The following is a 13,888-nucleotide window of genomic DNA, read 5'->3' as shown; positions in this document are numbered from 1 at the left end:
TCCGGATTACTCAGGGAAGGTGCGCAGTCCAGTCCTAATCCCGGGCCATGGGACCGCTCCACCCTTTAATGGACGAACCTGGGGTGAACTAGTTCCCAATCCCGGAGCCCTAAACTGACATGCAGGCTGTCCAGGGAGCTTACTGCAGTGGCAGGTAACCCCTCAGATGCAGACTTTTTCTCAAGATCTGTGATCTCCCACTGAAAGCATGTCCCCACAGGGTGTGTCCATAGCACAAGGGCAAGACCTGCGCAAAATATCAAAATAACACTAAATTTTAAGAAAAGAAACACAAGCAGAAGAGATGAGCTCCTACAGTTTGGCTGTAAGAATACAGAACTGGACTTCAGGGAGCATGTCCCAAGAGATGGACTAAGTGGGAGGGGCTCTTTTTTGTTATTTGAGATTCCTACAGATTTTGGCTGGATAAGATACATAACACCCTACTGTCCAGACTACAGAGGGATTGTACAAGAATATCCACTCTATGGAACTTGGGAAATGTGTGAAAAGAAGACCACATCGCCACCCTGCAAATCTCAGGAGCAACAGAACTAGCTTCCATCCATGAAAAAGCTACACTTCTGATAGAAAGTGCCTTAATAGGGGGCAGTCGCCTCACAAGAATGTAAGTGGACTTAATGGCTCTACGGATCCATCTAGAGATCAGAACCTTAGAAGTGGGAGAACTCTGCAGAAAAAAATGAGTCACCACAACAGGTGGTTAGAAAGTGAAACTCATGAGTGACTCTCCAATAATGCAAGCCTGATAAAAAAAAATCCAACTCTGTTTTGGATGTGGTACTAAATTAAACAGTCCCTCATTTCATACAGCCCACATCTGTCTCTGGTAACAACTTTACTTTTTGTAACTTTGTCCTTTTAATTCTCTCTTTCTTGCCAGTATCTCTTGGTGAAAGCACCAGTTCAGGCTGGGCTGGAGCTGACAATTCTGATCTTCTAACACGTCTTACATTTTTCATTCTAACTTCTGTCTTTCTAGGTTTAAAATGTGGGTCCAAGCATGGTCTTTTATGCTGGTACCACTTGCCAAACATGCTTAACCTCCACTTTTTCTGCCTCTCTCCCCAGTCTCCCTTCTTCATAAAAAGGGAGCATTTCTACATCCAAGGTTACACACTTAAATAGGTCCATAAATAAAGCAATATAAATTTTAAAAAAAGTCAGACCCCAGTACCAATAGTTTTCTGCAGCCTCAAATATGGATACATTTGATTTTAAAGAACTGACAGCAATTGTACAGAAATATTTTGAGAAAAAGGGTGGCCATATGAGGGTGAATTTCTACAGGGCTCAGAGTATGACATTCAAAAACAAATGGTACACCATTATCAATAATTCAGAAAGAAATCAAATAAAAGAAAGTATCTTTTCATAGGGCATATGTAGGGGATTCATTAGCTTGAGAAGGGAAAATACTGAACTAGTTACTCAGTCTAATCAATTAACTAAGGACTTGAATGAGGCACTACTTAATATCTCAATGCTATGAATATCTCAAGCTACAAATTCCTTTTTATCTGTTAATGAACAATTAGACGAGGTTAAGGAAGAATTGAAATATTTAAAAGACTAAACTGGTTTCATAGGGACAAGTTAACGCTGTGCCCTGTACCTCAAATTTCTACCTCTATACTTCCACCATATACAAACCAAAAAACGCGCTGTTAGTATGTTTAGCAGGAAATCACATTCATCCAAAACCAAACCAAACTGACAGAAAATCATAAATACAAGAATGGAGAAAAACAGACCTCATACACGGATGACCGGGACTACACTGTACCCTAAGCGTATCATGTTCCTTCACCATATAAGCCATGCAGTCAATTTATAGGGAAACAAAACCATGTTTATAGCTGGGCAGAAATAAGGTAGAGAAGCCACAGAATCAGAGAAGGAGAATCAGACTAACACAGAAGAGGAAATTTCAAATCCATACCAGAGCAAAAGAGAAGTTACTGTAGCCACTGCAAATGAATCTAGAGCTCCAGTAACAATTGTACTTGTAGGATTCATTGAAAGACAGTAACTTCAAAAGGATAGTGGAGAAAATTGGCCCTATGCTTTTTAATATACCATAAATAAATGGTGCAAATACATTACTGATAATTCTGATTCACGGGGATCTAGGGAAGTAGAAGAGGAAAAATTCAGATTTTGATAAGCTTATGCATCTAGCCTTGGGACCACACTGTTATAAGTTTGGCTCTTTCACCCATACTAGTTTGTAAAGAGGGGTATTGAACAACTATTTTGCTACACCCCCTTGCAAATACTTAGAACTTTTTCTCCTCTGCCCAATACCATACAGCAATTTGCATATAATAATAATAAATTTATTTTTATAAACCGCCAAACTCGAGAGTTCTATGCGGTTCACAACAATTAAGCATGATACAGACAATGCAAGTCATTTAAGATTCAGCAAGTTAAAAAGCATACAGGAAGAAATACATACAATGTAAAAGAATGCTAACAATTTTAAAAAGAATAAAAGATTAAAATGGTAAAAAAGTTTAAGACTGTAGCCTATTAAATAATTGAGTTTTTATCTGTTTTCTAAACGAGATAAGAAGGGGCTTCCAACACAAATTTGGCGAGCCATGTGTTCAATTTAGCCACCTGAAAAGAAAAAGGTTTTTTCAAAGAACCTTTTATACTGGCATAATTTTATTGAGGGATATGCAAACAAATGTAGAGTGTGGGTGCTAGATACAGTACTGAAAAAGAATGAGCATTGGTCCAGTACAGAAGATTATGGTCAGAGACAGCATAAGGAATTTCTATTAGAATTATTATTCCCTGAGATAATACCTCCTGTTGTTTTCTGAGGACCCTAAAACAACCCTTTTTTGACAATTTAATGCTCAGGATAGGGCCTATGTAGAAGACCCAGCCATCCCAAATGATTTCAGTGTCAGAAACAAGGAGTTGGCAACCTGAGGGATCGCTCCAATACACAAACAAATTTGTATTGGAGCACCCGCACCCCGAAGGACCGCTCACACGCACTCCCACCCGAACCCGCACCCCCACCCTGAATGACCGCTCGCACCCCCACAGGCTCTCGACCCCCCCCCCATTATGTAGAAGCTCCTACCGGTGTCCTGCTGCTTCCTCTTGGCGGTCCAGACTCCCCGACACGATCAGGGCAAGAGGGAGCTCAAGCCCTCTTGCCCCAGCCAACCGCGGCACCCCCGACACGATCGGGGCAAGAGGGAGCTCAAGCCCTCTTGCCCCAGCCAACCGCGGCACCCCCGACACGATCGGGGCAAGAGGGAGCTCAAGCCCTCTTGCCCTCCCGACTTCCCGACATGATCGGGGAAAAGGGAGCCCAAGCCCTCTTGCCCCGCCGACTCCCCAACTCCCCGACAATATCGGGACAGGAGGGAGCCCAAGTCCTCCTGGCCCTGGCGACCCCCCCCCCCCCGCTAGTTGTTCGGGCCAGGAGGGAGCCCAAACCCTCCTGGCCACGCGACCCCCTACCCCCACCCCGCACTACATTACGGGCAGGAGGGATCCCAGGCCCTCCTGCCCTCGACACAAACCCCCCTCCCAACGACCGCCCCCCCAAGAACCTCCGACCGCCCCCCCAGCCGACCCGCGACCCCCCTGGCCGACCCCCACCCCCCTTCCCCGTACATTTGTGTAGTTGGCCGGACAGACGGGAGCCAAACCTGCCTGTCCGGCAGGCAGCCAATGACGGAATGAGGCCGGATTGGCCCATCCGTCCCAAAGCTCCGCCTACTGGTGGGGCCTAAGGCGCCTGGGCCAATCAGAATAGGCCCGGGAGCCTTAGGTCCCTCCTGGGGGCGGGTCTTTGGGCACATGGTCGGGTTGGGCCCATGTGCCTCAGGCCCCGCCCCCAGGTGGGACCTAAGGCTCCCGGGCCTATTCTGATTGGCCCAGGCACCTTAGGCCCCACCAGTAGGCGGAGCTTTGGGACGGATGGGCCAATCCGGCCTCATTCCGTCGTTGGCTGCCTGCCGGACAGGGGAGTTTGACTCCTGTCTGTCCGGCCAACTACACAAAGGTACGGGGAAGGGGGGTGGGGGTATCGTGGGGGTCGCGGGTCGGCTGGGGGGGGCAGTCGGAGGTTCTTGGGGGGGGCGGTCATTGGGTGGAGGGGGGTTTGCGTCGAGGGCAGGAGGGCCTGGGATCCCTCCTGCCCATAATGTAGTGCGGGGTGGGGGTAGGGGGTCGCCGTGGCCAGGAGGGTTTGGGCTCCCTCCTGGCCCGAACAACTAGCGGGGGGGGGGGAAATCGCCAGGGCCAGGAGGACTTGGGCTCCCTCCTGGCCCGATATTGTCGGTGAGTTGGGGAGTCGGCGGGGCAAGAGGGCTTGGGCTCCCTTTTGCCCCGATCATGTCGGGGAGTCGGGGGGGGGGGCAAGAGGGCTTGAGCTCCCTCTTGTCCCGATCGTGTCGGGGGTGCCGCGGTTGGCTGGGGCAAGAGGGCTTGAGCTCCCTCTTTTCCCGATCGTGTCAGGTGTGCCGCGGTTGGCTGGGGCAAGAGGGCTTGAGCTCCCTCTTGCCCCGATCGTGTCGGGTGTCGGGACCGCCAAGAGGAAGCAGCAGGACACCGGTAGGAGCTTCTACATGATGGGGGGGGGTTGGGAGGCTGTGGGGGTGCGGGTGCTGGTGGGAGTGCGTGCGAGCGGTCCTGCGGGGGGTGAATCGGATGTCGGGGGGAACTATGTAAAAAAAATTTTGTACAACGCGCTCACGCGTATAACGTGCGAGGGTATGCGCGGTACGTAAAAACCACGTATAACGCGCGCGTTATATGCGTGAAAATACGGTAGTTCATAGGGACGAAGTGCCTAGTTATAAAATTCACAGATGACACAAAACTTTTAGTGGGGTTAGGACTAAGGAGGATTGTGAAGATTTACAAAGGGACCTAAACAAACTGGGAGAGTGGGCAAATAATGGCAGATGAAGTTTAATGTAGAGAAATGTAAAGTCTTGCATGTAGGAAACAGAAACCCGATGTACAGCTATACGATGGGAGGGTTGGTAATGGGTGAAAGTAGCCAAGAGAAGGACTTAGGGGTACTGGTGGACAAAACAATGAAGCCATCGGCACAGTGCGCAGCGGTCTCTAAGAGGGCGAACAGAATGCTAGGTATTATCAAGAAAGGTTTTGTAACCAGAACAAAGGACGTTATCCTGCAGTTGTATCGGGCGATGGCGCGAATGCATCTGGAGTACTGTGTCCAATATTGGTCGCCGTACCTTAAGAAGGATATGGCGATGCTCGAGAGGGTTCAGAAAAAGGCAACATGCTTGATAAAAGGTATGGAAAACCTTTCATACGCTGAAAGATTGGAGAAGCTAGGGCTCTTTTTCCTAGAAAAACGTAGACTTAGAGGGGACATGATAGAGATTTACAAGATCATGAGGGGCATGGAGAGGTGGAGAGGGACAGATTCTTCAAACTTTCGAAAACTACAAGAACGAGAGGGTATTCAGAAAAATTGAGGGGGGACAGATTCAGAACCAATGCTAGGAAGTTCTTCTTCACCCAAAAGGTGGTGGACACCTGGAATGCGCTTCCAGAGGATGTGATAGGACAGAGTACGCTATTGGGTTTCAAGAAGGGATTAGATGATTTCCTGAAGGAAAAGAGAATAGAAGGGATTAACATACAGGTCCTGAACCTGATGGGCCGCCGCGTGAGCGGACTGCTGGGTGTGATGGAGCTCTGGTCTGACCCAGCAAAGGCACTGCTTTTGTCCTTAAGTCCAAATACCAAGATGACTCAGGCCTTAAAGCCCTGACTCCTTTCACTTATCCAATAACTCACTTCAGGAGCCTCAGGATGAGAAGGATTCAGACTCAGAATTCAGCTTAAGGTACATGGCACCTTTGAGACTAGACACTTGTGGCCGCCCCAACATTAACAGCACTATAAAGGGTCAGGATAAATTAGCTTTGATTGATACAGGGGCAAGAATCAGTTTTACAAATAGAGCTTCTCCTACTGCAGACCAGACAAAAGGTAAAAATGTAAGAGATTCAGGGTATAAATGACAGCTTCAAACTGTGTGGCTATCCCAGTTAAATGGGGTATCCTGGTGCAATGTGAACATAGCAATGACATTTTGAAAAATGTAACAGGAAAAACTTATTTTCAATATGCTTCTATTATATATTGCTATATCTTTAAACAAATGAAGCTATACACCTGTATTCATACATGAAAACCGAGAATGATTCAACTTTTCTTAAACATTCAATTTAAATTTTTCTACCATAAATACACAAATAGATGTCCTGCGGGCCCTTCTTCTTTTCTTTTGTTCTTTGTGGATTGTTGTTGGAGGGGGGGGGGGGGTTGGGGAGGATTGTTCTGGTTTCAGCTTTATTATTGTGTATGGCGTTTTTACATTGCAAATAAATAAAAATTGTTTTGACACTAAATACACAAATAGAGTCCTCTTCTTTACCAAATGAATCGTTTTAAATTCTTATGTAAATATCTATTTACAATATTCAATGCATTCAGTCATTCACTTGCTATATCCAATTATGTGTTCTATATCCAATTCTGTATCTCCTTCAAAGGATTTTCTCTTATTCACTTCATTATGACTCTTGAAAATTGATCACCCAGGCCAGGTGCTGGAGCAGCTGAACAACCTGGCGAACTGTCCGACATCCCTCGGACTCTGACTGGGCTCTGATGAGCCAGTCATCCAGGCAGGCGGGATGATCATCATCTTGGTGAAAGTCCTGGGTACAGTTGCCAACCCTAAGGACAAGGCCACAAACTGGAAGTACCACTGCAGAACATGGAACCCCGGGTATCTTCTGTGGTCTGGTAAAATAGAGATATGAAGATATGCCTCCATCAAATCCAGGGAAGCTAAGAATTCCACCGGAGCCATTGAGGCAATAACAGACCGCATCATTTCCATCCTAAAATTGACCGCTTTGAGGTCCAAGATTGGTCTCCAGTCTTCAGAGCCTCTCCTTGGCATGATGAAGTATACTGGATATCTGCCAGAGGCCACGTCACGATCCAGGATGAGTTTTATGGCCGCAATGTTCAGCAACCTCTGAACTGTAGCCTCTACCCAAGTCACCCTGTCTGGCCTCCCACCAGGGAGTCTAGAAAGTGCTTTGACAGGGCCAATAAAACAAGTTTGTAGCCTTCCCGAAGAATATCCAGGACCCAGTGATCAGAGGCGATAGCCAACCATTCTGACACGAAGACCAAGAGCTGCCCCCTGATCTATGGAGGACCAGGCGACGGCCTGGCTTCAGAATTGCTTTTTAAGGGTATATGCAGGTCGGATCCCCATAGACTATGGAAGTTGGGATTCAAACTGCTGTTTGGCTGACAGATAGGATCTCTGACCTGAAGAGCCTTCATAGTACCAACTGGAACATCTGGAGGAATGAAAGCTAAAACGCCCCAGGCTTCGAGAGGAACAGGGCCTGCTATCAGGCAAGGACTTGGATTTACAGTCTTGCACACTAGCCATGAGGTCGTCTAGACCTTTAGCAAACAGTAACTGCCCTCTAAAAAGGTAATTTAGTCAGATGAACCTTAGAGAATGAGTTACCAGACCACTGCTAGATCTACAACATCCTATGTGCCAGAATGGAGTATGCTGAGAGCTTGCTCTCCACTCGGAAAAGATCATATAAGGCATCCACCACATAATCCACACCCGAAATCAAAAAGGGGATATCTTGGAGCATTATATTGTCTGTATCATGGCGAAGCTTAGAATCACAAGCTCTGGCCACAAAGGGAGCGGCCATGACCGCTTTCAGTCCGGAGGACACAGAATCAAAGAGCTGTTTGAGGACAAAATAAATCCTACAGTCCCGAGTGTCCTTCAACACAATTCCTCCATCTCTATGGAAGTGCGCTTGGTGACCTATGCCACTTTCGGGGACGCAAAACGCACCTGCCATTGGGTACAGCTTGGACATCGCTCTAGCAACTCACAGAGAACCCTCCAGTGCCTCCCAGTGATCCATAAGCATCTTTGCTATGTCCGGATGGTCAGGAAAGGACAAAGACTGCAGTTTCATGCTGCTTATACAAGAGCATTCTGCTAATGCCGACTGCCCAACATCCAATTTCAACTCCTGGAGGGATTCAGAAATTAGACCAACCAAAGCTGAGGGCTTAAAGAACCTCCGCACCATGGGGTCCTCACCCAGATCTGGATCATGGAGATCTGAGAGTGCCACTCAGTGGTAGTGCCAGCCTGCGTAAGCAATGGCACCATCAGGCCATCTTAGTCATCTGTGTCCTCAGTTGGTGAATCAACCCTGGAAAACCGAACTTAAGACCTGTTTCCTGGGAAGGGGGAACCCCTCTAGCCAGCAAGGATGACAAAGGAGGCACAGATGGCAACTTTTTCTTGGCTAGATAAGCCTGGAAAAGCACATTAATATTTTTAATTTTTATTTTTTTTTGGGGGGGAACAAACCTTTCTCCGAGCCAGCAACCACCTCCTGAGAACTCCTTTTGGAGCCTTTAGAGAATTTATTTGCCTTTGGCACCAAAATCGCGGCTATGGGGTGCCGCAGGGGTCGGTGCTTGGACCAGTGCTCTTCAACATACTTATAAACGATCTGGAAATTGGTATGATGAGTGAGATGATTAAATTTGCAGACGATATGAAGTTATTCAGAGTAGTGAAGACACAGGGGGATTGCGAAGATCTACAACGTGATATAACCATGCTCGAGAAATGGGCAGCAACATGGCAAATGAGGTTCAACGTGGATAAGTGTAAGGTGATGCATGTCGGTAACAAAAACTTTATACACGAATACAGGATGTCTGGGGCGGTACTTGGAGAGACCCCCCAGGAAAGAGACTTGGGAGTACTGGTTGACAAGTCAATGAAGCAGTCCACGCAATGTGCAGAGGCAGCGAAAAGGCAAACAAAATGCTAGGAATGATTACGAAGGGGATCACAAACAGATCAGAGAAGGTAGAAGTGTAAGGTGATGCATCTCGGCAGCAGAAATCCATGCAGAACATACACCTTGAATGGAGAAACACTAGCTACGACCTCAGAAGAACGGGACTTGGGAGTAATCATCAGTGCAGACATGAAGGCTGCCAAACAAGTAGAGAAGGCCTCATCCAAGGCAAGGCGGATGTTGGGATGTATCAATAGAAGCTTCGTTAGCCGTAAACCTGAAGTCATAACGCCACTGTACAGAACCATGGTGAGACCTCATCTGGAGTACTGTGTGCAATTCTGGAGGCCACATTACCGTAAAGATGTACTTCGAGCTGAGTCAGTCCAGCGAATGGCCACTAGGATGGTCTCCGGACTCAAGGGTCTCTCATACGAGAAAAGACTGGGCAAGTTGCAGCTCTACTCTCTAGAGGAGTGCAGGGAGAGGGGTGACATGATTGAGACATTTAAGTACGTCACAGGTCGTGTCGAGGTGGAAAACGACATATTCTTTCCTAAGGAACCTTCAGTCACAAGGGGGCACCCGCTCAAACTCAGAGGAGGGAGATTTGGTGGTGACACCAGGAAGTATTTCTTTACAGAAAGGGTGGTGGATCACTGGAACAAACTACCGGTGCAAGTGATCAAGGCCACCAGCGTGCTCAACTTTAAGAATAAATGGGACATCCACGTGGGATCTCTATGTGGGTCGAGCAGCACTCTGACTTAATGGGGTGGGACAGTAGAGTAGGCAGACTTGATGGGCTATAGCCCTTTTCTGCCGTCATCTTTCTATGTTTCTATCATGCCACTGTACCGGGCCATGGTGCACCTCACCTGGAGTACTGCATACAGCACTGGTCACCATACATGAAGAGTGACTAAAATAGTTAAGGGACTGGAGGAATTGCTGTACAGTAAGAAATTAGAGAAACTGAGTGTCTTCTCCCTTGAAAAGAGGAGACTGAGTGGGAATAGACTTAGTAGATAAAGACAGGTTATTCACCCTCTCCAAGGTAGGGAGAACGAGAGGGCAATCTCTAAAGTTAAAAGGGGATAGATTCCGTACAAATGTAAAGAAGTTCTTCTTCACCCAGAGAGTGGTAGAAAACTGGAACACTCTCCCGGAGGCTGTCGTGGGGGAAAACACCCTCCAGGGATTCAAGACAAAGTTAGACAGGTTCCTGCTAAACCGGAACGTAGACAGATGAGGCTGGACTCATTTAGAGAACTGGTCTTTGACCCAAGGGCCGCAGCATGAGCGGACTGCTGGGAACGATGGACCACTGGTCTGACCCAGCAGCGGCAATTCTTATGTTACCATGTTTCATCAACAGTTAACTCCAAACAGTCATTCCAAAAGGTTGGCACCAGCTTGCTGAAAATCCTGCAAATCAACTTAGAAGTATCCACTCAATGTAATTTTTCATCTGCATTCAAACATTTGGGTACCCACTTGGCTGACAGCTTCTGAATACCCAGCTGCTTGTGGATTATACACCCATCACGTTCCCTGGATATCTGCAATGTTTCAGTAATTGTTTTAGCCGATATTCACCATCTGCAAAAATCGTATCATGGACATTGTCAACAATTTCAGGAGTTGACACTGTTTGAGGCCTTCCCGACCTTGCCTGCTAATGAGGACCCTGCCTGGGAGAGTAGAAACTGAATTCTCCTCCTCCTATGTGAGAGGCCTTGGGTGCATGGGCCAGTCAGAGCCTTAGGTCCCTCCCAGGCATGTTCCAGGATAAATCAGGAAGGGGAAGGCCCACCATTTGAAGAAGTGGGCCTGCCAGCCGGAGGGAGTAGAAACATAGAAACAGACGGCAGATAAGGGCCACGGCCCATCTAGTCTGCCCACCCCAAAGACCCTCCCCTACCTTTCTCTGTGAATAGATCCCACGTGTCTGTCCCATTTGGCCTTAAAATCAGGCACGCTGCTGGCTTCAATAACCTGAAGTGGAAGACTATTCCAGCGATCAACCACCCTTTCAGTAAAAAAGAATTTCCTGGTATCCCCATGCAGTTTCTCGCCCCTGATTTTCCACAGATGCCCCCTTGTTGCCGCTGGACCCTTGAAAAAGAAGATATCTTCTTCCACCTCGATGCGGCCCGTGAGATACTTGAATGTCTCGATCATGTCACCCCTCTCTCTGCGTTCCTCGAGTGAGTATAGCTTTAAATTATCCAGCCGTTCCTCGTACGGGAGATCCTTGAATCCCGAGACCATCCTGGTGGCCATTCTCTGGACCGACTCAAGTCTCCGCACATCCTTGCGGTAATGCGGCCTCCAGAACTGTACACAGTACTCCAGGTGGGGCCTCACCAATGATCTATATAATGGCATAATGACTTCATGCTTACGGCTGACGAAACTTCTGTGTATGCAACCTATGATTTGCCTTGCCTTGGATGAAGCTTGCTCCACTTGAGTGGCAGTCTTCATGTTCTCACTGACGATCACCCCTAAGTCTCGTTCTGCTTCAGTTCTTGTTAAGATCTCACCATTAAGGGTGTAAGTCTTGCATGGATTTTGGCTGCCCAGGTGCATGACTTTGCATTTTTTGGCATTGAAGTTGAGTTGCCAGGACCTAGACCAGCGCTCCAGTAGTAGTAGGTCGTGCATCATGTTGTCGAGCATTGAATCTATGGCCGTTGTGCTTTTGCCCACTACATTGCCCAGTTTGGCGTCATCGGCGAATAATGTCATTTTACCTCGCAGCCCTTCCGCTAAGTCTCTTATAAAGATGTTGAAAAGGATCGGGCCCAGGACCGACTTATCACCTCTGTCATTTCAGAGGGGATGCCGTTCACCACCACCCTCTGAAGCCTACCTCCAAGACAGTTCCCAATCCATTTTGTCAATGTATCGCCCAATCCCATAGAACTCATCTTGCTCAGCAACCTGCGGGTGGTACGCTATCGAATGCTTTGCTGAAGTCCAGGTATACGATGTCCAGGGACTCCCCAACATCCAGCTTCTTTGTCACCCAGTCAAAGAAGCTGATCAGGTTGGATTGGCAGATCTCCCTTTAGTAAATCCATGTTGACGGGAATCCCGTAGATTCTCCTCAGTCAGGATCGTATCCAATTGGCGTTTGATTAGAGTTTCCATTAGTTTGCTCACTATTGATGTTAGACTCACCGGTAGGCATCCCTCCGGCCAGCCTTCCTGAAGGTAGTGGGGCAGTGGTCATCGAGGGCACGACAGCAGCCTTCCCTCTGCTGGGGGGACTGGGGGGGGAAGAACACATGAGTGTGCACCCCTGCTGCCAGGAGGTGACAGGGGGTTGTTTGACAGCGGCGGAGGGAGTGGGTATCCTTCCTGCCAATCTTCGATTTGGGGTCTTTTTTTTGTAATTTGCATTAGGGGTGGATCTGAACTGTCAAACCTTACTTTCCTTTCAGTGCCTGAGCCAATCTGCACTCAGGCACTAATAGGAAAGTAAGGCTTCGACAGCTCAGACCCTGATGGACAAATTTGCCTGCAAATGTACTACAATGAGTTTAGAGAATCACCTAATGATGATAGAGAATCACCCGGAGTGCTTATTTTAATATTAATGACTTTGTTGTACTACATTTGTATGGCAGAGTCGGAGACAGCTAGAAAGCTCAGAAGAGACTGCGGTGAGCAATTTTGATAATTGGCCGCTAAAATACATGCATGCTAAACCGGTTGGAACAGGTTTAGCAAACATCGTTAAGGCCACAATAAGTTTTGAGAATCTTCCCCCGAGTACAGGACAGACCAAGGAAAAGGGAGGCGGAGTGGAAAAATGCAAATGAGCTCTCTACACACACCCAATGGATGAAGGTGCATAAACCTACTGATTCAAGACTGATGTTCCTGTTGAACTAGAATTTAAATTGATGGTTAGAGGTATGAGAGACTTAGAATCAAACACAATCTCCTCCCTTTTTCTGTGATGCCCATCCAAGTGTGGCTAAATCCTGTCTCTCATAGGCTGCACTTAGTGAGTCAAATAATACCCTCACTTCTTGCTTCGTTCAAGGAGCAGGGGCCATAGAGCTTGTGACCAGTGTCCTTTCTAAATAAGTTCATGTGTTGTCCTCACTAAAAGAGGTCATCAAAAGGGAAAAACGAATAAATATATTACCTTTTTCTCTTAGCTCTCCTAAAATATCTTGGACATTTGGATTTTGTTCTTCAAGGTCAAGGTTAAGAGACCCTGTATCTGGAAATGATTTCAAAATATCGGCCACCATTAAAACCCAGGGGTCTGAATCCAAAGTCGCAAGCTGGATGATTTCTGTCAGTGCACCCTTCATCTATACAATAGAGAAAAGAACAAAAAGAAAACCACAACACATTCTTACAAGGACTGCAAACAGAATGCTGAGAATATAAACAGCTGTTGTAAGTAGATTTTCAATTCTCCTGATTTCAGCTTCACACAGAGAGCAAATGCCAGAGTAACACACATTTTAAGCTAGTTTTGAAAGAAAAAAGTGTTCTACTCTGCCTGGCACAGTCCAGAGGCATTGTATATGCCTATCACAGGATGTGGTTTGCTAATTTTGATGCAGAAACCCAAGAAAGCAGCAGCACTCAAAGGGGGTCAAATACTGATGTGCAACAAGGGAAAAGACATCAGAATGATCCTATATGATAATTACTAAACAGCACTGCTGGGATTAAGTATGTAATTAGTTACTGTATTTAAGTAAAAGTTTTTGTCACTTATTTGTAAAGAAGTACAGGAAACATTTGTTTCTTTAACTGAAGTAATAATTTCACCAATATTTTACTACTTTTACTCAGTTACATCGGATGCTTGCAATTAAAAGTAAAAACAGAAGATGTAAAATGAAGGTTCCTTGGTAAACCAAATGAAACAAAACCTGAAACAGGATTTTGCTATTGCAAACTTTGTCACACAAACAGATCTTATCCAGGCA

At 46.7% G+C, this 13,888-nt stretch overlaps 1 protein-coding gene across 2 annotated transcripts in view; it reads right to left on the bottom strand.

Annotated features, from left to right (window-relative positions):
• The window catches only part of NELFA (negative elongation factor complex member A), a 167,887-nt gene that overhangs the window by 131,894 nt on the left and 22,105 nt on the right, over positions 1 to 13,888 (bottom strand). For both annotated transcript variants that reach the window (XM_033950882.1, XM_033950873.1), the window contains exon 3: positions 13,087 to 13,258. In XM_033950882.1, coding sequence (XP_033806773.1) covers positions 13,087 to 13,258 — 172 coding nt within the window. The remainder of the gene's footprint in view (positions 1 to 13,086; positions 13,259 to 13,888) is intronic.

The sequence above is a fragment of the Geotrypetes seraphini genome, chromosome 1 (genome assembly GCF_902459505.1).
Source record: "Geotrypetes seraphini chromosome 1, aGeoSer1.1, whole genome shotgun sequence".
Taxonomy (NCBI): domain Eukaryota; kingdom Metazoa; phylum Chordata; class Amphibia; order Gymnophiona; family Dermophiidae; genus Geotrypetes; species Geotrypetes seraphini.
This window is presented reverse-complemented; position numbering and strand designations above follow the sequence as displayed.